Raw genomic sequence first — 26,544 nt, 5'->3', positions numbered from 1 at the left:
CACACACATGATCAGAAAGAGATTATAAAAGTGAAACTTTCCCATCTCCCTAGCCTGGCTCTTTTATATTGCTCTCTATTATTTCCATTCAAAGATTCAAAACACACATTCGTAGGCTCAGACAACCTTCATGTTCACCAGAGAAGTCCTAAGGAACAGCCACTTACAAAGACTTTCCTGTATATATTTGAAGAGAAGCCTAAGAGCTTGCTTTGGGGTCCCTTACAATTGATGGTCAGTTTGGGAAGGAGAGGGGTTAAGGCCCAGATCCCTGAAATACGCCTGCTCTCAGTGTGTCAGTGTAGGGGATGTAGTTGCCAATCCTGTGGGGAAAGCCCTCTTGTTGCCATCACCGTCCCTGTAGTGCTCAAGAAATGGCGCTCATGAAGCTAAGTGACAGGACATCTCTGCAGATGATGACAGTTGGGAAGGAACAACAGTTGACTGAGAAAAACAGTGGCTTTCTCCAAAATATGGATGCGGCTCAAGGTGCAAAGCAGAAGTAAGTGAAACCTGGGCTCCTGGGGGCAGTTGCTGTGGTCCTGTCCAGACGCTTGCTTGGGACAGCAGGATGCAAGTAACGAGATCACCAAGTTCAGGGGTAGGGTTGACAGCCTTTTCTATGATTCTTCTAATTTTGACCTCATGAGTATTTTTTGTGAGACACTAAAGGGGCCTACGGTCATCAACCAGATGTACCTCAGCTGAATAGCAATTTATAAAAAAATAGCAATTTATAAAAATACTTTGATTGTTTTGTGACTTTATTATCTTCATCTGCACAATATATAAACCATTTACAATACTTTGTAGGGTAGACAAAACACAAAATGTTCATGTAAATATACATATACATTTGTTAGTACATGATAAAAACGTGTTGTCATATAAACCAATAGTTAACAACCTTTTTAAATAGGAAGAAATTTATTAAAGTAAAAGTTTTTCCAGAATCTTAGTATGTAAAAAAAAAGCTAGTATGACATTGAAGATGTTTTTAAATGTATTTGTAATTTACCAATAACAGTTGTATATACATATGGAAACTTTGAGCAGCATTTATGTAAGCAAAATTTATTCAGTCTATAGAAATATTTATAGATTCCCAAACCCCTTTCTATGCAGGGTAGCTGTAAAGTGCCCCCCCCCCACCTCAGGTTCAAAACCCACAGACTGGAAACCCCTGCCATTGGCCTCCATTACAACTGACTAGGATTCACTCAGAAGTATACGTGACTGTGTGAGCCTGTATGTGTGTGTGTGTGTGTGTGTGTGTGTGTGTGTGTGCATGTGCGTGAGTATGCACGCCAGAAAAAAACAGTAGTCCAATAGGAAATGGGCAAAGGATATCAGCACCCTTAACATAGAAAAGGAAATATAAATGAGTTTAATACATGCAGGCAAAGAAGCTTAACCTCACTAAAAAAAAAACTGATTAAAACTAAAATGAGATACCAGTTTAAGAATATGGGATTAGCAAAGATTAAAAACTTTAGTCTTATATGATTATAGAAAGGAGGGAAAAACAGGCACGCTCATCATTTTTGCTAGAAGTGTATGTACATGGGTTCAAGCTCTTTAAGGGATAACCTGGTGGCATTTATCAAAATTTAAAATATATGTATCTATTGACCCAGCAATTCTTATTTTTAGGGTTACTCAATAGATACACTTGTACACATATACAGTGACACGTAGTTGTGTAGGGATGGTCATTACAACATTGTTTGCAGTAGCAATTAATTGGAAATTAATTAATTAATGTCATATTAACTTCATTAATTAATGAAGATGAAGATGAATTAATGCATCTACATATGCATTAACAAAGAATTCATTCACAAATTAGTGTATGGCCATAATGGATACCATATAACGATTTTTTTTTAAAGATTTTTAAAAATTTTGTTTGACAGAGATCACAAGTAGGCAGAGGCAGGCAGAGAGAGAGGAGAAAGCAGGCTGCAGAGAGCCCAGGGCGGGGCTTGATCCCAGGATCCTGGGATCATGACCTGAGCCAAAGGCAGAGACATAACCCCCTGAGCCAGTCCCCCCCCCCCACCATATAACCATTTTTAAAATGAGGCAGGAGCACCTGGATGGCTCAATCAGTTAAGCATCCTACTCCCAATTTTGGCTCAGGTCATGAAGTCAGATCATGATCTCAGGGTTGTGAGATCAAGCCCCACATCCTGGCTCCATGCTGAGTGGTGAGACTGCTGGAGATTCTCTCTTTATCCCCCTTCTCCCACTTGTGATCTCTATCTCTCAAATAAATAAATAAATATCAATAAAATAAAACAAAACGAGACAGCTCTGTATGTACTGATATGAAACGGACACCAAATGCTATTAAAAAAAGAAATGTAGGGTACGAAATAGTGCATCTAATATTCTCTCATGCATATTTGAAAAGAATATATATTTACATAAACATAGCTGCTTATTTATGCATAGAATCTCTGTGGAAGAAGAAAGAAGAAACTAATAAATGTGGTGGGGAGGACATCTGAGGGCTAGAGATCAAGACGGGATCTGACTTATTCTGTTCTGCATGATCTTTGAACCACATGACATTTTTAAACTCCACTCTTTCTTAAAGAGTATTTATTGTTTACTTATTTTACACACATATTTGCACACAGACAGCTACAAAGCTACAATGGCTTTGGAATTTGAGATTGGACTGTTAAATCACTTACGGGTTCAGTCAGCAAATACTTAGGCAGCCTCTCTATTCCTGGTCCGAGCAGCGCGCTATGCTCGCACCATTCCCACAGAGTCAGAGCATCACGCGGGGCAGCGGGGGCTCCTGGGGGCTGGGAAAGAGTCCTGTGTTCTCCCTCTGGAAGTGTTTAGGGCAGGCCTAAACTGTGCCCCTAAGGCACAATAATAGCATGTGTTTTGATTGTGTGGCTTGCAGTTTGCTGAGGGGATTTACCAAAATGGACCACATCTTGGACAGATCAGATGATAAGGACAACACTTTCTCCGAAAAGCCTCAAACTGCCTTCCTTCACGAGACAGAGATGACTAAATGGGTAAGGGGGAGACTTAAATGTCGCAGTGTGTGGAGAGAGGAACTTGATGTCTCCTCATATCTCAACGTGGTAAGGAAAGATCTGAGCGTTTCCTCATAGCAGTCGTAGGGTGATTGGAGCTTGAAACCAGAAGGGAGGTCATGTCTCCTCTGAGGGCTGCTGTTATCACCTGAGGGACTTGCTAACCCTCCCACCTGATGACTTGTGCATTGTATGTTACTTCGGTCCTTGGGATTTGTGAAAAAATGGCGTTTTTTATCTCAGAGTAAATTGCCATGTGTCAAGTTGCCCCCCCACCCCAGATTGTCTTCCAACAGGAGGCAGGAGAGAGATCTAGTTACTCTTCATTCACTCTGAACATCACTCGGTCTTTGAAATTCAGTCACCCAGCTGACATGGAATGGAGGAAATTTCAACAAACGCCTGAGATTGTCCTGGGGAGCGTTTATGTTTTCACCACCATTTAGATCAAAGCAAAGTCATGGCTGAGACAGACCCAGTTTATTATCATTGAGCAAATCTCTCCATAGACTCCCAAGGCCATTGACCATTCGTTTCAACCAGTCAGAAAAATATAAAGGGAAGATGGAGTGGGACTGTCCACTCCCAGGCTTGTGCAGCCCCAAAAGGAAGTTCAGGATTGATCTTATTGTCTGCTTCTCCTTTGACTGTATCTTGGATTCAGGGATGGTTAATTCTGTAAATCCATAGAAGGGTATCCTAAGCTAGACCCTATCTTTAAGGACTCTTCAGTAGGTCAACAAAGAAGTAGAAGGGGATAGAAGGCATGAGGGGATGGAGTTAGAGGTGTGGAGAATAGATGCAATGAGACAGACAAGAACTGAAAGGAGAGACAGACAGACACCTTTTATGGGAAAAAAATAATAGTGTTTGCTTCGGCAGGGCATATATGGGAAAAAATAATATAAACTGAATTAGAAGGGGAGACTTGGGATGGGTTTTTAGGAAGGCTGAAGATGAGAAAAGGAAAAAGGGCAATTGAGGTATGAGGTGTTATGATCTTAGGGAACACATGAATTGAAGGTATTTCTCCATAAATAGTGTCATTTGATTTTGGGAGGGGGGGAGGCTTGTCCCCGGCCTTCAGGCAAGGGCTGCTATCATGAGACCCAGTTTGCAAGGAAACTTTTCCTGCCCCCACAGTTTACTGTGCCCTGCTGAACCCTGTCCATCAGTGAACATCACTTGTTGACTCAGAAGAAGTCTAATTAGAGAATAAAATTATTTGCTCGGTAAGAGTGAATTATTTTCCCAAACAGTCCACATTCTCAGAGGACAAGGCAAAAAAATTATTTCTTACAAACTTCAAGTCAGGGTATAAGTTTACCAAAAGGCTTTTTAAAAATTTTTGGCTGTATTTCTTTACATCAGTTTATTTATATGGCAAATTCTACAATTACACAAAATAAATCACAGGTAGTTACATAATTAACAGAAGTATTAACAAACGAGGCTCTTTGCCAACAAAAGGACAAATACATGACTTCTTGAGAAAGATTCCTTTTCTCCTTCTCTGGAAGCAAAACAAAAGGTCTTTAATTTGTATTATCTTACTTTTTTTTTTTTAAATAAGACCATACAATTTAAAGGTTCAGAAAAAGGACAGAGCTAACAGAAATTTTTAAAAAATCAGTTGATTTAATTAGCAAAATAGACTTTAGCCAGGCTGCCAGAATGGCCATAGCTAATCATAAAAAGCCCCCAAAATGTTTAGAAATGAGGTTTGCTCTAGTTTCACATTTTCCGATAGCAGGCACTGTATGTATGTGCAGTGTTGATTCGGGGTGACAGGTGAGTGAGCATTCTTTCCTATTTCCTGCTTTTGTCTGCATCTCTCACAAGCAGAATGTATTTGCTTACTTCTGTACTCTTTTTATTATTATTTTTTTCATAACTGGAAGTTTGTATCTCTTCATACCCTTCCCCTACTTCTCTCCTTCCCTCCGGCAAGCACTAGTTTTTTCTCTGTATTTATAAATCTGTTTCTGTTTTGTTCTGTTTATTCATTTGTTTTGATTTTTAGATTCCACATACAAGTGAAATCCTATAGCATTTGTCTTTCTCTGTCTGACTTATCTCACCTAGCATAATACCCTCTAGGTCCACCCATGTTGCCATAATTGGCAAGATCTCAATTCTTTTTTTAACAGATAATGTATTATTTGTTTCAGGGGTACAGGTCTGTGATTCATCAGTCTTACACAATTCACAGCACTCACCATAGCACGTACCCTCCCCAGTGTCCACCACCCAGCCACCCCGTCTGTCCCACTCCCCCTCCACTCCAGCAACCCTCAGTTTGTCTCCTGAGATTGAGTCTCCTGTGGTTTGTCTCCGTTTCTGGCCTCGTCCTGTCCCACTTTTCCCTCCCTTCCCCTATGATCCTCTGTCTTGTCTCTCAACTTCCTCATATCAGTGAGATCTCATTTTTTTAAATGGTTAATAGTATTCCATTGCACGTATATACACCACGTCTTCTTTATCCATTCATCAGTTGATGGATGCTTCCATATTTTGGCGATTGTAAATAGTTCTGCGGTGAGCCTAGGAAGTCTGTTTATTCTCATACCACGTACTGAGCATCCTCTGTGTTCTTGGCACTGCAACGTGTTGAGGATATCAATATTTCTATCTAAAATCCTTTTGCCTCAGTGAGCTCGCACACTAGTAGGGACTCAGACAAGCAAATGTCTAGGCTACTAGAAGTAGCAGATGTGATACAACGTACATGGTGGGCAGAGAACCAGGAATAGGAAAACTGGGTGTTGAAGGATACACTGGGTGGAAGAAAAGCATTTCAGAAAGAAGGGACAGTAGGTGCAAAGACAAAGGGGCCCACGGGAACTTGTGTTCTGAGGCAGGAAAGGTGAAAGAAAAGGCGTGATGAACAGCCAAACAGCAAGGACCCTACGGAGGTGGAGACAGCCCAGGATGCCACCAGCAGGCAGGAAGTGCTGAGGACACAGCCAGGCACTGACTAATAGCCATGGAGATGGCGAGAAGAGGATACAGGTTTTAAAGACAGGTGTTATTGGGCTTGGACCCCAAGTCGATGTGACATGAGTAATGAAGAGGGAAAAGAAAATCTGCCATGAAAACTCCAGGACTTTTCCAGGTTCCTGCAGAAGCATCTGCATGAATCGGGGAAACATATGTAAGGATGGGAACCTGGACAAGGTAGATGGGAAATATGGTGCATTTAGTTCTTGCTTTGCTGAATTTGAAGTGCCTGTGGAACACTCGGAGACATAGGCGGTTTTCAAAAAGGCTGCACAAAAATGGGAAGTAATGCCCTTCGGTTTTGTATTTCATGCAAGCACACTTTAGGTTTGCTATTAAAACACACACACACACCCCTCTTTATCTGTTCAATCCTGCAGCTTTAAAAAATTTATATATTTTATTTTTACTTCCTGGCTTTTGACTCTTTTGTGGTGTAGCAACCATTATAGTAAATGGACTGATGAAAACAAGAAAATGTCATTGTAGATTTTTTGGATCTAGACAGAACTCTGGAGATGATCTGGTTCCATTTTCTTCCTACAGAGCAGGAAACTGAGCTTCAGAGTGGTCAGGTGGCTCATGATGCACAAGAATAGAATAAGGCTTGGACCTCAGGTCCTCCATACCCAAGGAAGGGTTTTTCCTCTATATCACAGGGTTCCTGCGGCCTGTGAATACCTTGGCAAAAGATTGGGTGGAATTCCTTGGCACGTGGCTGCCTCTGTCTTCACATGACCTCCCCCTCTGTGTAGGTGCTTTCTGTCTCTCATTAGGACCAGGTAATTCAAGAGAATCTCATCTTAGACCCTTAACTCAATTACATCTGCAAAGACTCTTTTCCAAATAGAGTTACATTCTCAGGGTCTTAGCATTAGGACATGAACATATCTTTTTTGGAGTGACCCCTTAACCCACTACACCTTACGACCTTGGACTGTTTATTAATATGAATGCCCTAGAGGGTTTCAACACCTGGCTTTATCCACGTCGAGTCTATCATGGGAATTAAAGGAAAGAAGGCACGTGAATGTTAGTTATTCCCATTGATGTGGCCAGTAATTTGTCCAGACATTTCAGTAACACACTGATCTGCAGTCCAACTTTTTCTCCTTCGAGTTTAAAAATAGTTTTGCTGAAAAGCAAGGATTTCAGACCAAACTTCTTCAAGGGCAGAGAAATATTTCACAATGTAGTTACTAAAGAAGAGAAATGTTCAAAGATAAATTATTGTCAATTGTGTGTATGCATAGAAGTGAAATACCAGAAAATTCCTTGAATATTTTTCTAGAACAAGGCAAAGAATAAAGAAACAAAGAAATTAATTTCATAGGTCAAACTGATAGAGTTGGCTTTCCCCCACTTATTTCTTCTTATTATGAGAAATTTTAAATAAAAAGAAAACTTAAGAGAATTAAATGAAGATCCATCTTATTCTCACACTTAGATTTTAAAATCATTACCATTTATCACATTTGCTCTATCTTTACATATGTAAATAGATGGAATTTTTTAAATTTAAAAGTAGGTCAAAGACAGCATGAGACTTTATCCCTGTTTATTTTCAGAAGCATTTCTAAAAATAAAGGCTTTCTTCTACATAACCAAGATTCCATCATCACATCAGGACAATTGGCAATAATTCCATGATATAATCTAATATCCTCAATTCTCTGAGCATTCTAAATTTTTTTGGTTGTCCCTCAAATGCCCGTACATTCATTCATTCATTCATCCACTCATTCATTTATTTATAAAATTTTGTTTTGGTGCCAAAACTCAGGAAATGCTTGTACTTTTAAAATCAGCATCCAGGGCGCCTGGGTGTCTCAGTCACTAGGTGTCTGCCTTAGGCTCAGGTCATGATCCCAGGGTCCTGGGATCAAGCCCCGCATCAGGCTCCCTGCTCTGCAAGAAGCCTCCTTCTCCCTCTCCCACTTCCTATGCTTGTGTTACCTCTCTCGTGCTCTATCTCTCTCTGTCAAATAAATAAATAAAGTTTTAAAAAGAAGTAAATAAAATAAAACCAACACCCAAACAACATGGATATCTCTTTAGATTCTCTTAACATAGAACAGTTCCATCCCCTTTTATTTTTCCTTGAGATTGACTTTTTGGGAAAACAGTGATCTTGAGTGGAGTACTAGAGTCCATGGGCAGGTGGAACTCTGTTATCAGCACTAGAAAGAGCTCTGCATGAGGACACTGCATGTTCCATGCATCCCTGTCCCAGCCAAGGAGCAGTCGGGCATGACTACTTATTTTATAAACGCAGTAGAAATCTCCAGCCTCAGACAGGGCTATGGGCTTGCCCCCAGAGTGAGGGCCTCGAGTAGGCTACAGAGACCATCACCTCTTCGTATAACCCTTTTTTTCTTGCTTTGCTTCTTTCATAATCTTTATCAGAATATGGCAGAGCTGGAGGCTGAGCATCACCAGGACCAACAGAATGAATGGGAGGAGCAAGAAACAAGTCAGGTTCAACACGAGGATCCTGACATGTCCACATCTTTGCAGTTTTCCAAGGAGAACATCCCTGAACTGTAAGCCTTGACACATGCAAGAGGAATCATTTAATAATATTTTGTGGTGGGTACATGCTATGTGAAATATGTCAGAGAAAGACGAATACCATAGGATTTCACTTACATGTAAAATTTATTTTTTAAAAAAGATTTTATTTATTTATTTGACAGAGATCACAAGTAGGCAGAGAGACAGGCAGAGAGAGGGGGGAAGCAGGCTCCCCGCTCAGCAGAGAGCCCAATGTGGGGCTTGATCCCAAGACCCTGGGATGATGACCTGAGCCGAAGGCAGAGGTCTTAACCCACTGAGCCACCCAGGCGCCCCTACATGTAAAATTTAAGAAACAAAACAAATGAACAAACAAACAAAAAGGAGACAAACAAAAAGCAGACTCTCGAGCACAGAGAACAAACTGGTTGGTGCCAGAGGAGAGGTGAGTGAGGGGATGAGTAAAACAGATAAAGGGGTTTAAGCGTGCATTGACTGTGATGAGCACTGAGTACCGTATAGAACTCTTGAGCATGTTATTGTACATTCGAAACCAGAATGAATGCATATTTTGTCATTCTCAGATAACTTTCTAGGTAAGAAAAGAATTATAGGGGCTCCTGTGTGACTCTGTGGGTTAAGTGTCTGCCTTCAGTTTGGGTCATGATCCTGGGGCCCTGGCTGGGATGGAGTCCTGGGCCTGGCTCCCTGCTCAGTGAGGAGTCTGCGTCTCCCTCCCTCCACGTGTGCTCTCTCTCACTCCCTCTCTCTCTCAAATAAATAAAGTCTTTTAAAAAAGAAAAGAATTATAATTATCAATAGAAATGAGGGGCGCCTGGGTGGCTCAGTCAGTTAAGCTGCTGCCTTGGGCTCAGGTCATGATCCCAGGGTCCTGGCATCGAGTCCTGCGTTAGGCTCCTTGCTCGGCAAGGAGCCTGCTTCTCTTGCTGCCTCTTGCTTCTCTTTCTGCCTCTGCCTTTCTTGCCTGCTTGTGCGCGCGCTTTCTCTCTCTGACAAATAAATAAATAAATAAATAAATAAAATCTTATAAATAAATAAGTAAAATCTTTAAAAAAATAGAAAGAAAGAAATGTATTGTTAAGCCCTTGTAGACCATTTCCCTGTTACACACCTCTCTGAACCCAGCAACATGGAATCAGTATCCTAACATTCATTGGGATAGTATAAATCTTAACATGCATTCTATGCAGAGAAGTTAAAACATTTATTTTTACTAAATGTAAAATGTAAAATACGTTTATTTTCTCCAGCCTTATGAAGATCTGCTAAAATGGATATCAAATAAATGCTCAAATTTTTTCTTGAGGCCTAAATGCTTGCCTGACCCATTTTGGTGACAGGAAATGAATCAGCACACCAACTTGCCATTCAAAGCAAGAAGGTTTGGGGCCGTTTGAAGATGTTTCCCATTTCTTACCTTAAAACTGATCATAATAATATTTCCACAGGACTCGGGAAAACACATTCTTTCAGCTGAACTACTGGAATTCACAGATGGGTCTACAAGTGAAAGAACTTGGAGCCGATCACATAGGCTGGATGGAGAAAATCAATAATATTATCCGAAAAATAAACCTAACAGAAGACACAATGAAGAGGTAATTTTAGGGTGTTGGGTTTGGCCAGAATATATTGAAAATTTTCATAGCTTCAGAAACTCTGAGTTTAAGGTGGTGAAATCTCTTAGGAATGTCTTCAGAGTAAAAAGTATCAGGTCTTACATTTGAAGTCAATGTCTCAAAGCCTGTATCAAAGGTATCTGCAGCTTTGCTCTCTCTTCCCTCAAGGAAGAAGGAACAAGCCGCCTTTTATAGGCTTTTTTTTCTTTTTTTGAAGCTGTATTAATGGTCATCAGAGGAAGGAGTTGAAGTCCCCAATAACCCTTGACCTGTAGCCAGTATTGTCCAAAGGGATCCAACCAGCATGACATGAAAAAATTATTAAAAAGTATAGTTGTTAATGTATGTCTGAGTTTAAATGGAAAGTTTTAAGATGAAACAGAAAAGATAAGAGTAATTATTATTTATCTAGTTACTGGTATAAAAAGAAGGTTTTGGATTAAAAGGAAATGCTTTCACTGGTGGTGTAGAAATTCAGGGTACAGACATACCACATTTTGTTAGATTTATGCCTAAGTATTTCATCCTTTTGGTGCCATTATACTTAAAACTTTTAAATTTCAAATCATTTGGGGTGCCTGGGTGACTCAGTGGGTTAAAGCCTCTGCTTTCAGCTCAGGTCATGATCCTAGGGTCCTGGGATCAAGCCCCGCATCAGGCTCTTTGCTCGGCAGGGAGCCTACTTCCCTTCCTCTCTCTCTGCTTACTTGTGATCTCTCTCTGTCAAATAAATAAATAAAATCTTTAAAAATAAATAAACAAATTTCGAATAATTTGCCAGGATATAGAAATGCAATTGGTTTTTATATATTGATCTTATGTCTTGTGACCTTGCTAACTCATTTATTAGCTCCAGTAGTTTTTTAAGTTATTTGAGATTCTCCACATAGATAATTATGTCATCTGCAAATAGAGTTATATATCTTCTTTTCTATCTGCATGTTTTACTTCTTTTTGTTACCTTATCATACTGGTTAGAACTTCTAGTATGATGTTGAATAGGAGGGATGACAGCAGCAGCTAGACATATTTGCCTTGTTTTTAGTCCTACAGAAAAAGCATTAAGTGTGATGTAAAGTGTTTTGCTAGTTTTCTTTTTTTTGAGATTAAGAAAGTGTTTTCACATCTTAGTTTACTAAGATGTTTTTAAAATCAGGAATGAGATTAAATTTTTTTCAATAGCTTTTGCTACATCTACTAATGGTCATGTTGTTTGTTTGCTTATGGTCTCCTGACATGGCAAATTATAATGACGATTTTCGAATGCTGAACCAGCCTTGAATTTACAGAATAAACTCAAATTGGTCATCGCATATTATTCTTTTCAGATATTGTTGGACACTATTTACCTAAAGGGAAATTTTGGATGTATGTTAATGAGAGATATTGGCCTTTTTTCTTTCTTATAGTGTGTTAGTCTCAGAAAACTTGTTTTATAGAAAAAATTGGGCTATTTTCCCACCTGTTCTATTTTCTGGATGAATTTGTGTAGAACTGCATAATTTCTTCCTAAAATGTTTGGCTGAATTCACCAGCAAAGCTATATTGTCTGGATATTTCATTACAGTAAAAATTTTAACTACAGATTTAATTTCTTTAATGATATATAGGGCCATTCAGGCTACTGAACCATTGGATATATATTAGTGGTAGAGTATATCTTTTTTTTTTTTTAAGATTTTATTTATTTATTTGAGAGAGAGAGAGTATGAGAGAGAAGAGGGTCAGAGGGAGAAGCAGACTCCCTGTTGTTCAGGGATTCCCCATGAGGGACTCGATCCCAGGACTCCAGGATCATGACCTGAGCTGAAGGCAGTTACTTAACCAACTGAGCCACCCAGGTGCCCGGTAGATTGTATCATTTGAGGAATTTGCCCATTTCATCTTCCCTCAGCTTTTCCAAAGGATAATATCTTGTCCAACTCTAATATATCACCAAAACCAAGAAAGTGACCTTGGTACTATAAATAGAACTTATTCAGATTTTACCAGTTATGTGTATTCTCCCTTTTGTGTGTGTGTGAGTGTGTGTATAGTTCTGTGCAATTTTATTATATGGGCAGACTTACATAACCACAACCATATCAAGATTCTCAGTTTTACCATTGCACAAGATTCCTTTGTGTTAGCCCTTTGTAGGCATACCTATTTCCTCCCTGATCTCTGGCAATGAGAAATCACTTCCACATGTCTATAATTATGTTATTTCATAAATGTTAGATACATCAGATCATGCATTATGTAACCTTCTAAGATTTATTTTTTCACTCAGCATAGTTTTCCTGAGGTTCATCCAAGTTGTTGTCTGTATATCAATAGTTCCTTTCTTTTTTGTTGCTAAGTAGTGTTCCATAGTATGGTGAGATATATATATATATAGAGAGAGAGAGTTTGGTTATAGAGAGAGTTTGGTTAACCATTCATCCATCCAAGGACAAGTGTGTTATTGCTGGTTTTCAGCTATTATGAATAAAGCTACTTTGGACGCTCACATACAAATCCCTGTGTGAAAAGAAGTCTTCACTTCTCAGGGATAACTGCCCAAGAACGAAATTGCTGGGTCACATGGTAGGTCTGTTTTCAGTTGTGACAGGAAGCACCAAGCTATTTTCTGGAGCAGCTGTCCATTTTACGTTCCCACCACTAATGTCTGAGTGACCCAATTACTCCATATCACTAGCAGTTGGCATTATCACTATTTTGTATCCTATAGTCATTCTGATAAATTTGTAGTAATATATCATTATACTCTTAATTTGAATTTCTCTAATGGCTAATGGTGCTGGGCATCCTTTCATGTATCTATTTGCCATTTATGTATCTCCTTTGTGAAATGTTTGTGCATGTGGTTTGTTCATTTCTTAACTGGATAGTTTGGTTTTTTAATGTTGGGTTTTAAGACATTTTCATATATTCTAGTTATAAGACCTTTGCCAGATATTGACAAGTGAATCCATTTAACAGGGTCTTTGGCCAAATGAAAGCTTTAAATTTTGATGAGGTCCAGTTTATCTATTTTATACGTAGTGTTATCGGTGTTAAGTGTAAGAAATCTTTGCCTAGTTGTAAGTCCCAAAGATTTTCTGTAGGTTTTTTTTTTTTTTCTAGAAATTTAGCTAAGCTTCTATTTTAATCTTTTAAATTTTCTGCTCCTGTATCCAATTGGGCCTCACATTTCTTTACTACTATCTAGATTATTTTGTGTTTTTTACTTTCTTACATTGCATTAGTGACATCCCATTCCAACACAACCACAACTAAAGAGTCTTCCTATGTAAGAATAGGATTTCATTCTCGAAAGATCAAAAAAGATTGTCTATTGGGTGACTTTTCTTAATCCATAGGACTTAGTCCATCTCTGGCCTATTTGCAGATTATTAAATGAGGTGATATCTCTGGAGGGTCAAATTGAAAAGCTAGAGTCACACCAGGACCTTGGCGCTGATCAGGGAGCAAACATTGAGGTAAGCTGGAGGCTTGGAAAAGACAATCTGGGAGGTTGTGGGGACTCTGCCACCATTTCCACCCTTCTATTAGTTAACAGATCGTAGTAAGAATTAAAACCTATCTTTTGCCATGAGGAGAGCTCACTGGTGGTCAGTTCAAAACACCTTTCATGTGGGTACCACCACTTCTATTCCTTGACAACACAGAAAGACTAGACTTTTTAATTCTACCTAGAGACTCAATTCAGTAGGCTTCTATCTTAATGCCATCTTAAGACAATGATTAGTACCTTAACGGAAGAATTCTCTTCTTGATCTTTGCATCCCAGCACCTAACAGTTCAAGAAGACATCCAGGAATTAAATATTTGTGTATAACTGCAATCTTACAATGTAAGAGATATATTTGTGTTCATCTCTGCTGCCTTCGTGAAGGGTTCTTGGGTTGGTTTTCACAATCCAGTTTTTCTGTTGTTTTCTCGCCTTGCACTGACAAGAGACTCTTTTCTGAGAAAAGTTGAACCCCCCCACCAACTTTTTAAAAAGATTTTATTTATTTATTTGTCAGAGACAGAGAAAGAGTAACTGAGCACAAACAGGGGGAACAGCAGAGGGAGAGAGAGAAGCAGGCTCCCTGCTGAGCTGGAGGTCTGATGTGGGACTCCAGGACCCTGGGATCATGACCTGAGCCAAAGGCCACCGCTTAACTGACTGAGCCACCCAGGCATCCCCCACTTTTTTTTTTTTTTTTTTTTTTTAGTCATAGGAAGTTAGGCAGTGACCAACTTTGGATGAGAAACAGACTTCAGAGCCCTGGCTGACAGAATTTCTAAATGTCACAGCTTTGAAAAACAATTCTCTAAGAAAGAAGAAGCCTGTGTCTTGCTACCTCCTCTACTTTAGCTCAAGCCAAAGCTTAAATTAAATGAATTTTGGAGGAAATAAAGAAGAAATGCCTCCTTTATTGCAGGAAGGCAATGTTTATTTAGAACCCTCACATATTAAAGTCAGCTATAGATCAGCACAGATTTAACACAAGGGGTTGGGGGTGTGGATACTTTTAGCCACCATTTAGTCCAAAATTTTGAAGTAGCAACCTCATTTTGAGCTAACTGAAAAGTCAGGAGTTCTTTTCACTATCTTTGGGCTTTAGAAATTGCAAGTTATGAGAAAAAGGAAGAGGACAAGGCCAACAAATATTCTGCCTTGGAAAATTTCCTCCAAGAGTCAGCTGTGTTACAAGGATGTGGATTTCAATAGAAGTTAGGGTTGGAGAGGGATGGGTATCAAAGGAATGAGGAGAAAGATGGAAGAACACAAAGATAAATGAAAGTGAGATTTTAAAAAGAAACCAACAAAGGTTTGGGATAGTATGAAAAGGGAAGGCAGGACAAATACCTTTGGAGATTCTCTGTCCTGGAGATGAGTAGTTTTGTATGCACTTTAAAAAAAAACAGCATGACTTAAAAACTATAAACATCCCAAATATCCACCAGCTGGTATGTGGATAAACTGTGGTACATGTGATATGATGGAATACTGCTCTGCAATACGAAGGAATAGACTTCTTACTCATAAATAAGTCTCAAGTGCATTATACCGCGTGAAACAAGCCAGATCCAGAAGATTGCATTCTTCATGACTGCATTTACATAACGTTCTGAAAATAGCAAAACGATAGGAAGAAAAAAGAGATTAGTGGTTGCTGGAGTTGCATGGAGAAAGGAAGTGAGGGGTTCACAAAGGGGCACAAGGAAATTTGGGGCATGATGGAAATACCACATATCTTCTGCTGTTGATTATGACAAAATTCATAGGACAGTACACTTTTTAATAGTGTGTTTTACTGTATGTAAATTATACCTCAATACACATAACTTTTAAAAATAGGCACAAGATCTGTCCTCAATAAGTCTAAAAATTGATGGGAAAGGTCATATAAAAGCAAATGCAGTAATATAATAAGAGATTTTAATTATTTTTAACATTTTTAAAGATTTTATTTATTTATTTGTCAAGGACAGAGAGCAAATGCACAAATGGGGGCATGGCAGGGAGGGAGGGAGCAGCAGGGAGGGAGAAGCAGGCTCCCGGCTGAGCAAGGAGACCAGTGCAGGATTCAGTCCCAAGATGCTGGGATCTGACCTGAGCCAAAGAGAGACGCTTAACTGACTGAGCCACACAGGTGTCCCTAAATAAGAAATTTTGAATATAAGTATTACAGAAACAAAGCCAGTAGGAATGCTGTAGTTTCACTCTGGTAATGGGAAAAAAAGATTGTTAGATATGGAACCAATAACCGAAGTTTGGTGTGGGTACATTAAAGGAAAAATAAGTTAATAAAGTTAGGATAAAACCACATGTATTGGCTCATTTATATCTTGTGAAGAAAGGAACAACTCTGAAAGGGAAAGGAGAGAAAAATTGGTAAAATCACTTAAAAAACACACACAGCAGGGGTGCCTGGGTGGCTCAGTGGGTTAAAGCCCCTGCCTTTGGCTCAGGTCATGATCCCAGTGTCCTGGGATCGAGCCCTGAGTCAGGCTCTCTGCTCCTCGGGGAGTCTGTTTCCTCCTCTCTCTCTCTCTCTCTCTCTCTCTGCCTGTCTCTCCGCCTACTTGTGATTTCTCTCTCTGTGTCAAATAAATAAAATCTAAAAAAAAAAATTAAACACATACACACACACCAGAAACAAATTTAAAAGACCTTTAAGGTGAGGAAAAGACTTTGAGGTGGCCTTTGGCTCTTGCCTGATACTTAACCCCCAAATCCACGAAGCTTTCTGAGATCTCCATATTAACATCTCGACTTTCATTCTGCAACTGACCCGTATCCATTATCTTTGGTACGACTATCTTAGATTAAGTACTGTATTAAGATATTCACTATATAAGTAAACCAGGGTACCAAGTAAAAGTGATTAGAAGATCACAACTCCTTTCTAAATAATTAAATCACACAGTTCAGGGGTTGGTGATGGTTGAACTTGGTAAAAGAAGGGTGTAACTATACATTCTCTGGAAGCTGGTTTTTTTTTTTTTTTTTTTTTTTAAAGAACTTATTTATTTGACAGAGAAAGATCACAAGTAGGCAGAGAGGCAGGCAGAAAGAGAGAGAGGAGGAAGCAGGCTCTCTGTCGAGCAGAGAGCCCGATGCGGGACTCGATCCCAGGACCCTGAGATCATGACCTGAGCCGAAGGCAGTGGCTTAACCCACTGAGCCACCCAGGCGCCCCTGGAAGCTGGGTTTTTTAAAAGACTTTATTTATTCATTTGAGAGAAAGAGGTACAGAGAGAGAGGGAGAGAGCGTGACCAGGGAGAGAGGCAGAAGGACAGGGAGAAGCAGAATCCCCCCTGAGTAGGAAGCCCAATGTGGGGCTCGATCCCAGGACCCAGAGATCTTGACCTGAGCTGCAAGGTAGATGCTTAGCCATCTGAGTCACCCAGGTGCCCCTCTCTGGAAGCTGTTTGAGGGTAAGTGTTTATTACGTGTTTCCAACTAGCACAATACCTAGCTCAAGGGTCACTTAACGTAGAATGTAGACAACTGTATCTTGTTGATTCAACTTCATGTTGACTTTGGAGATCAGTACCCAGGGCAGTATCAAAAAAAAACAAAAACAAAACAAAAAACAGTTGCTATCAAGTCTCAAACTTTTTGATCATAAATGAGCTTTCTTCTAAAAATCTTCTTTTGGTTTCAATTCCACACATCACCACAACTTTTGACTTATGCCCTTTTGTTTTAAAGGAGAAGATCATGGAAATTAAAAAGCAAATAGAAGAAATGGATAACAACTATGTCCAGGTAATTATGGCATTATAATTAAGGAAGAAAACCAGTTATTCAAGGGAATCTCAGATTTATAGCATTTTAGTGAATGGAATTCAAAACTGAATAAAAGATAGGCTCAGTATTTTAGCCTAGCAGGGAAATATCTTGTAGCTTACACCCTCATTTTCAGAGGAGAAAAGCATAACTCAAAAATGTGATGTGATTTGCCCATATTCCCAGGTGAAAAGACCAGTCTCTTTCTTGCTCTCCCATTTTAAAATTAAAGTATGTGTATCTTTTCTTCTAACGAAAGTAATGGATACTTATTTTAATAATTAAAACATAGAACTATTTCCTATTTAAAAAAAAAAAGAAAAAGAACTTCACTCCCTCAAGGATAAACACAGTGAATATTTTAGTACATTTATATTCTAAATTTTACTATACATGTGCTTACATGTTGTCTTTACAATTTAAATGGAATTATATTATATATATTTTTTGCAACTTGCTGTTTTCCCTTAGCATTTTTCTTCAGCAACTTTCTATGCCACTAGATGTCATTTTACCTTGTCACTGTTTATATAATGTAGGATTTGATTTTTGGACTTATTAAATTTATTTCATTGGGCATTTGGGGCTTTATAATAAATGTGCTATCACAAATTTTGCATCACCAATTCATATCCTTGCTTGCTTTTGCAAGTACTTGTTTGAGAAAAATTTCTAGGAATGAAACCTCTGGCACCCATGTTCTTGAATCCCAGAACACTGTTCTTCCTGCTATTGTTCTGCCTTTCAAAGTATCCTGCAAGTCTATTATAGTTTAGTCTATTATAGTTTATTATAGTCTATTATAGTTTAGTCTATTATAGATTAGTTAAAAACCTTAAAAGAGTTATTTACTCCTGACATATGTATAATTGGCATCCATGTCTTAGAAAGTTTGCTTTCAGCCTGTCTCTTGAACTTGCTGAAAGAAACCAACCAGAGGGACCAGACACTTTTGTGGGTAGCTCTTTTGTTAAACTATAAAGTCCAAATATTCAAACTAACATAATGAGAACATATATTCATATATTATAAATTTTAAAATATTTAAAAGAAATACAATTTTCTTTTTTTCTTTGACACATACAGTTTCTCCAACTAGTGTCCTAGAAGTTTGTTTGTTTTCTTTTTAGAGAGAGCAAGAGAGCACACACATGCACACAGGTGTGGGGAAAGGAATAGGGAGAAGGGGAGGGAGAAAGAGAATGTTAAGGCAGGCTCAGCATCCAGCATAGAGCCCAATATGGAGCTCAGTTTTATACCTCTGAGATCATGACCTGAGCCAAAATCAAGAGTCAAACGCTTAACCAACTGAGCCACCCAGGAGCACCTAGTGTCTTGGAAGTTTATTAAGGCACAAGGAAAGAATAAGGAATAAAGAAAAAGATAGTTTATCATAAGCTGCTATTGTATAAATTTATATTCCTAAAATGTTAAAAATAATTATACTAATCTTTTGGTGATTCTTCCTGCAATTTACCATGATTATATTATGAATTTGCTGAGAGGAAGGATTTTACTAAGTAAAAGTTAGTTTCAAAGAAGTCACTTTACAATTAAGTGGTATCAACCTGAGTGACGTTTTATGGTATAAACCAGAAAAATATAATTTCCGTTTTACCCCAAATTGTGGGTATCTTTTCAGGAAGATGCTTGTAATGAAGCTCATGAATTAAAGGAAAAACTCATTGCAAGAATGAAGGTAAGATTTCACAGTTACTCAAGTTCAAATAATGATAAAATCCAAATATAGGGATCATTCTTTCTCTAGAAGTTAAGAGTGTGCCACCTACTGTTCTCTTTCTCTTTCCTTATCACTTTTTTCTCCACTTCCTGGACCTCTGCTTTGGGTGGACAAACCAGCTTGCAGTCTGAGGACTTCCCAGGTCTCACAGCCTTGTGCTGCTTCTACATCTCCTCCACTTAGAGCTCAGCCTCTATGTCGACATGTAATGTGTTCTTCAAGGCTCAGCCCAAAGGTCATCGCCTCTTCCAGACCTCCCATAATCTCCCCTAGCCAGAAAAATGGCTCCATATCTGAACTCCTCCCACAATATCTTGATGTAAATGTGAATGGATGAAAGAAGAAATGAATGAGTCAAACTGTCACTTGTTCAGAGGTGCTTAATCACCCCCCTATCTGGAGTAAGTGTCCCACCAACAAACCTCAGCTATTCTAACTCATCATCTTACTATTTTCTCTTTAGCATGTATCCTAGTCTATCATATGTAATATATGTGTATATGTGTGTCTGTGTGTGTGTATATATAGGTGTGTGTGTGTGTGTGTGTGTGTTGCTTCTCCCCCAGCCCCTATAAATTTGCATGTAATTCCTTAGCCATTTGGTTTAAAAAGGCACATGTAATAGAATCCACATTCCTTATCTATTTTGTTAACCACAGTATCCTAGAATAGTGCCTGGTCAGAGTCAATATGTTTTGCATAGATGAACAAATTGAACAGATGAATTCAGTATAAGGATAGTTATCTTCCTACATGAATAAGTCAGTAGTTAAAGATTAGCATGCGTGTCTACCATGCTGCTACCTTATTTTGTGAATGTGTATGTCTCTTTCTATTAGGTGAGTTTGCACTTGCCCATGACCTCCTCATGTGACTCATATGTGATTGGCAATGTGGGCTCCTGAGGTGCTCTGGAGGAAAAGCACTCTGTATCATCTACAATAAGACTAGCAGACCTCTAAAATCATTTTTTAAATGATAATTGATTGCTATTTTTTTTCAGAACTTTTACAAAGACATGACTCTGATTAGTACAAAGCTGGGAGTGTACCAAATGCAAGAAGGGAAAACAGACTCTCAGAGTCCTGAAGAAATGGTCATGGAAGAAAGTGAGCGCCTGCTTCCTCAGGCTCCACCACCCCCTTCAGTACAGAACAGTCCTGCCAGGGTTACAGTGTGGTAAGTCAGAGAAAGGAGCCTCTGGGGCTGGACCAAGTCCCCCCAAATGTATGAAGCATAGTATGATGAATTTCTTCAAGGAATGACTAAAAATTTGTTTTATCTTCCTTTATATATTATCTCTTCTTCTTCTTCTTTAAAAGGCTGTGTTTTTTGGAGTCATAGTGTTTTTCATATTACTTTTAGCTATAGATCTATTTCATTAAATAAATAGATACAGATTTCTTTATTACTGCTTTAGGTAACTATGTATACATAAATCTTAAAAGATGGTGTCTCCAAGCTATGATGCAGGTACCTCCATCAAAGGAACCTACCTGCTGAGTGGATTTGAAAACCTTTGTTCACCAGGCAGGATGCCTCTCTCTTGTATGGCATTAAAGACATACATCCTAGCAAATTCTAATTCTTCGGATCCTTTTCTGAAGTTGCCAGACCATCATATATACCTGGAGTAGTACCCTCCTCTAAGAAAACTTTTCTGATTCTGTAGAATCCAATCCAAGTAGAATGTTCAGCAACGTCTCATGGGTGCACTCTGCCTTACACATAATCCTGATCTAGAACCTACAACATATAATTGCCATTAAATTATTTCAAATCTGCTCCTCCTAATAATCCATGAGCTACCAAAAGGCAGGCATCTTTGTCATTTTGGGACATGAAATATAAAACATCTTTACCATGCTGAACAGATAGTAAATTAATAAGTAAGTGAGGAGTGATGCCAGTGAAAATAGAAGAGTAAAAACCCCCCAGGAAATTTCCTCCCCCATAAAAATCAATGAGAGAGCTTGAAAAAAATTGAATCAACTTTTTCAGAACTCTGGAAATTAAGGATTTAGTATCCAGAATAGATAAAGAAATCTTAGAACTCAACAACAGAAAGGGAAACAACCCAACTTTTAATATGAGCAAAGGATTTGAATAGACATTTCTTCAAAGAAGATACACAGATGGCCAACAAACACACGAAAAGATAGTCAACTTCACTTGTCATTAAGGAAATGCAAATAAAAATCATGAGGTACCCCTCTACATCTCTAAGCCAATTACAATTGAAAGGACAGATAATAACAAACATTGGAGAGGATGTGGAGAAATGAGAACCCTCAGACATCGCTAGAGGGGTTGTAAAATGGTGCAGCCATTTTGGAAAACAATTTGGCAGTTCCTGTAATTGTTAAATATAGGGCAGCTACCAACCGACCCACTCCTAAGTATGCACCCAGAAGAACTGAGAGTATACGTCCACACAAAACTTGTACATGAATATTCATAGCAGCATTATTCATAAAAATAGAAACAATACAAATATCCATCAGCTAATGAATAGGTAAATAAAATGTGGTGTATCCAGACAACGGAGTACTGTTCATCCACAAAAAAGAACAAAGTACTAATGCATGCTGTGACTTGGATTACCCTTGAAAACAGTATGCCAAATGACAGAAGTCAGACACAAAAGCCCACACGTTATATGATTCCATTCTTGTGAAATGTCCAAAATAGGAAAATCCATGTGGACAGTAAGTAAATGTGTAGCCTTAGGGTAGTGGGAAATAAGGAGTGACTGTTCATGGGTACAGGCTTTCTTTTGGGGGTGATGACAATTTCCTGGAATTAGATAATGGTGATGGCAGTACAACCCTGTAAATAAACTAAAAGCCACTGAATTATGCACTTTAAAGGGTAAATTTTATGGCATGCAAATTATATCTCAAAAATCAAACAAGTATATGCCTTTTGATTATCACTTGATAATCAAATGATTATCAAATATAAATGGACAGATTACAATCCAGTTGAGTTGACCATCTTTCATCACATCATTATATTCCAGTTAAGACCACCAAAGACTGACAAATTTCTTGTCTAACTACATTTCTTGGGAATGTACTAGTTCCACTGAAGCATACTTATACACTATCTTTTTGAGGAGGTTTATCTTGCAGGTGTTATTGTTGTTTTTAGGCTCAGAAGATACCTCTATACCAGATTCCTGGTATAATCCCCAATTCTTCAGTTCCCTTGTAGACTTTCCACAAATAATCTGAACATTTTGGAAAAGATGAAAGGTTTTATGTATGGCAGACCTTGAAAAATAAACATGTAAATAGATAAACAGCATTTAAAAAGTTAAAAGAATATTTTTATTTTTGAAAGAAGATAAATTCAAGGGGCATTTGGGTGGCTCAGTGGGTTGAACCTCTGCCTTTGGCTCAGGTCATGATCTCAGGGTCCTGGGATTGAGCCCTGCATCTGGCTTTCTGCTCAGCAGGGAGCCTGCTTCCCCCTCTCTCTCTGCCTGATGCTCTACCTACTTGTGATCTCTCTATCAAATAAATAAATAAAATATTTTAAAAAAATAAAAAGAAAGAAGGTAAATTCAAAATGAATAAAATTTTTTTACTAAAATATTTAATGACACAAATATTTGGTTCTACATAGGTTGATATGAAAGAAAGTATTTTGAATTTGTAGCTATGACGTTTTCCAAAAAAAAAAAGTCTGCACTTTAAAAAATAAATATTACACATGTTCTTTTTTTTATAACAGAAAATCTGAAAAATTCTTTAAGTTATATTGACTTATAAATCAAACTCAAATGATTCAGTCAAAAAATAAATCTGAAAGATAGATAGATAGATAGATAGATAGATAAATATAAATACATAAATCTGAACCTAACCATACCCAGAGTGTTCACTTAAGGAAAGAAAAAACTGGAAGAATGGAAGAACATACTCTATAAGGAAAGAAAAGCAAGCAAAATAAGACAAAAAATTAATATGAAATAGAAAGAATGAATGAATGAAAAGAAGAAAAAAAGAAACAAAACTTAGCTGATGATATTAGGGTGATGAGATTATAACTTTTTCATTTCTCTCTTTTTCAAATTATCCATAATTTTAAAAAACTATTTTTCTCTTTAAAAATAATGTTAAAATGTGTTTCTTTGAAAATGTTCCAGTTTGGTATTTCCAAAGATGACTGGTTTTGAAATTTAGGAAGAACAATGTTTATTTATTAGCTATGTTTTAGTAGTGAGTCGTTTTTCCTTTCATAAGAAAAAAACAAATCTATATTTAGCCCTTCTCGAGGGCAGGGCAACCCTCAAAGCTTCTTCTGACTCGAGTATTTATCAATACATTGGCTCTCTAATAGAATGTGTGATGGGACGCGTGGGTAGCATAGGCAGTTAAGCAACCAATTCCTGGTTTCAGCTCAGGTTATGATCTTGGGGTCATAGGATTGAGCTCTGCATGGTGGTCCACGCTCAGTGCAGAGTCTGCTTGAGATTCCCTCTCCCTCTGCACCTCCTGCTCATGTTCTCTCTCTCCCTCTCTCTGAAATAAATAAATAAATCTCTAATTTTTAAAAATGTGTTAAATAGAAGCAACAACTATTTGTGTCACTAGCAAGAGACAGCCAGTGGCAATAATGCCAAGAAACTTGGCTCAGGTTTACAGAATCCACTGACTTGGATCACAAAATAGATCCATAGCTAGCTTTCACTGTGCTCTAAATTTTCTCTTCTGAAATATATTACCGATGGCCATTATCTCCAGATAGCAGGATTATCCGCAACACTTCTTTCCTTCTTTGTGTTTTTCTGGATCTTCCAGATCTTCTACCCTAATCCTGTATTGCGTTTATAGTTAGAAAATAATAATGCAAGGATTTAAAATCAAATAAATAAAATACATCATAGGTACAGCCTAGAAGGAGGAGTCCTGAAAGACTTGAGAAAGTTTATTTTACCTTAAAAGGGTAAGTCTGGTGCAGGAACAAAACTAGGGATAGAGCTAGACTCCATTTGTCACATTGTATTTTATATCTCCAGGAATATCTAAGGGCCTGGTCTTATTTCCCTCCAAATCAGTGTCACTATTCCTCACAAGTGAGGTCAAGATGTCAATAATCTGCTAGAATGTGAGAGGAGCATTTCAAAGGTCTCATAATTTCCAAGGTTTCATTGTTTTATGGCTATAGAGCCTTAAAATTCTAATGCCAGCCCTAGGAGGGACTTACAAGCTCAACTATTTGAAGCTCCTTCTTTTGAGGATGTCAACAGAGGTCAAGAGAAGTTTAATTACTTCCTTGACGTTATAGAGCTACCTGGGGGGTGGAACCAGGAGTCTCTTCAGTGTGGTGTTCTTCAGACCGTTCTTAATGCAGATGTTCTCTTTCCTTGTAGGAAACGTGCACTGAGGATTTTCATCATGTTTTATGTCCTCATCTTCACTGGACTTTCATGTTATATCCTATTTTTTGATGCTACGTTTATATTTGAAAGCTTGCTCCCCACAATGCTTGGACGCCGCAGAATGTGGGAACTTCGGGAGATCATTGCACCTTTCTTAAACTTGGAAGTGGAAGACTTGTTACCTTCCTAGAGATTTGGAAGTTACTGTTACCCTACTGATTTTCTCCTTAATAAAATTCTGGCTGTCCTTGTATTATGTTGGTTAACATATTTTCCAAAAAAGTACTATTGGGTTTTTGGCAAAAGACAGTAGTTATATGAAAACTGCTTGTTCACAGAAAGAAAAAATAAAAACAGTTTATCTTTACCCTTATGACTCACAATTACATCTTGAATCATTCCACACATTGTTTACACATTTACTTCAAAGCACAAGTGTCTTCTCCAATGCCGAGAACGCTGAGACTACCCAGTATTAGCTTCCTTGTTTCTTCCCCCATTTTCCTCAAAAAGAAAAGCACAGAATGAACTTCTTTCCATCATTATCAGTTTTACTTCAGTAGGATTGGGGCCATAGTTTGGGAGTAGTGGACACTTCTTAGTTTTGCTCCTAACATTCACTTTCCCTTTTGGTAACAGCATCCTAATTTGCTTTCAAAGAGCCATCTTTACTTAGCATAATTGTAGGTGGTCTTTCATAAGATCCCCAATCTTTCTATTAACAGTACTTGGGAATATGTCACATTAGTCATTTTCTAAGAATAAGAATTTTGAGGGGCGCCTGGGTGGCTCAGTGGGTTAGGCCTCTGGCCTTTGGCTCAGGTCATGATCTCCGGGTCCTTAGATAGAGCCCTGCACCAGACTCTCTGCTCAGCAGGGAGCCTGCTTTCCCCTCTCTCTCTGCCTGTCTCTCTGCCTACTTGTGATCTCTCTCTGTCGAATAAATAAATAAAATCTTTTTTTAAAAAAGAATAAGATGGGGCACCTGGGTGGCTCAGTGGGTTAAAGCCTCTGCCTATGGCTCAGGTCATGATCCTTGGGCCCTGGGATCAAGACCCACATCCGGCTCTCTGCTCTGTGGGGAGCCTGCTTCCCCTCTCTCTGCCTGCCGCTCTGCCTACTTGTGATCTCTGTCTGTCAAATACATACATACATACATACATACATACATACATACATACACTGGAGTTAGGAGGGTAGATGGAATGTGAGGGATGAGCTAAAAGGCCAGTCAGTGGTTCAGGTGAGCTAATGAGGGGGAGATGAGGCTAGAAAGGAGATGAGGGGTTCAGTGGTTACTATAAGGATAGATTCTACAATATTGGGTTATGTAATGGATTTGGGATTGGAAGGGTGGTGACAGGGAATGTGGTCCCTGTCACATTTGAATGGATCTTGAAGGATGGAGAATATTTTCATGGCAGAAATGAGGAAAAGGCATTTCAGAGAAAGAAACATCTGGGTAAAACTTAGAAGCCATGAATACAAGACAGAGTCAGGAAACACGCTAGGGCATTTTGCTCAACATAACAGCTTATCCATTCTTGTCAAAAGACTCTGCCTCACTCATTTTTGTGGTCTCTGATTGCTAAATAACTGGTCCATGGACGGTGTGCACTGGAATCACTTGGGGAACCTTATATACTAAACGCTTTCAATCTCACCTCCAGATACTTAGATTCAGTAGAGCTAATATGAGGTTCAAACGTTATTCTCAAAAATCTCCCTAGCTGAGGGCAACTTGGGGGGGGGTGTCGCGCAGTCAGGTAACCCTCCAATTCTTGATTTCAGCTCAGGTCATGATCTCAGGGTTGTGGAATCCAACCCCCTTTAGGCTCTGCACTCAGCAGGGAGTCTGCCCGAGATTCTCTTTCTCCCGCTGCCCCTACCCCCTCACGTGTGTGCTCTCTTTCTCTCTAAAATA

At 38.6% G+C, this 26,544-nt stretch overlaps 1 protein-coding gene across 1 annotated transcript; it reads left to right on the top strand.

Annotated features, from left to right (window-relative positions):
* Nucleotides 1-374: 374 nt before the first annotated feature.
* SMCO2 (single-pass membrane protein with coiled-coil domains 2) lies at nt 375-24,905 on the top strand. The gene is made up of 8 exons (XM_059404489.1): nt 375-502; nt 2,924-3,041; nt 8,469-8,605; nt 10,046-10,195; nt 13,590-13,684; nt 19,137-19,189; nt 20,235-20,410; nt 24,612-24,905. The coding sequence occupies exons 1-8, from the start codon at nt 375-377 to the stop codon at nt 24,808-24,810; spliced, it is 1,056 nt and encodes a 351-aa protein (XP_059260472.1). The 3' UTR covers nt 24,811-24,905.
* Nucleotides 24,906-26,544: the final 1,639 nt, after the last annotated feature.

This window comes from Mustela nigripes, chromosome 6 (assembly GCF_022355385.1).
Source record: "Mustela nigripes isolate SB6536 chromosome 6, MUSNIG.SB6536, whole genome shotgun sequence".
Classification (NCBI taxonomy): Eukaryota; Metazoa; Chordata; class Mammalia; order Carnivora; family Mustelidae; genus Mustela; species Mustela nigripes.
The sequence above is the reverse complement of the archived record's forward strand: the minus strand, read 5'-3'. Positions and strand labels throughout refer to the sequence as shown.

Excerpts from the sequence above, each read along its gene's own strand:
- SMCO2 (XM_059404489.1), top strand. The coding sequence starts at position 375 with ATGGCGCTCATGAAGCTAAGTGACAGGACATCTCTGCAGATGATGACA. Across the intron at positions 19,190-20,234 it reads AACTCATTGCAAGAATGAAG|AACTTTTACAAAGACATGAC; the intron begins GTAAGATTTCAC and ends ATTTTTTTTCAG. Across the intron at positions 20,411-24,611 it reads CCTGCCAGGGTTACAGTGTG|GAAACGTGCACTGAGGATTT; the intron begins GTAAGTCAGAGA and ends CTTTCCTTGTAG.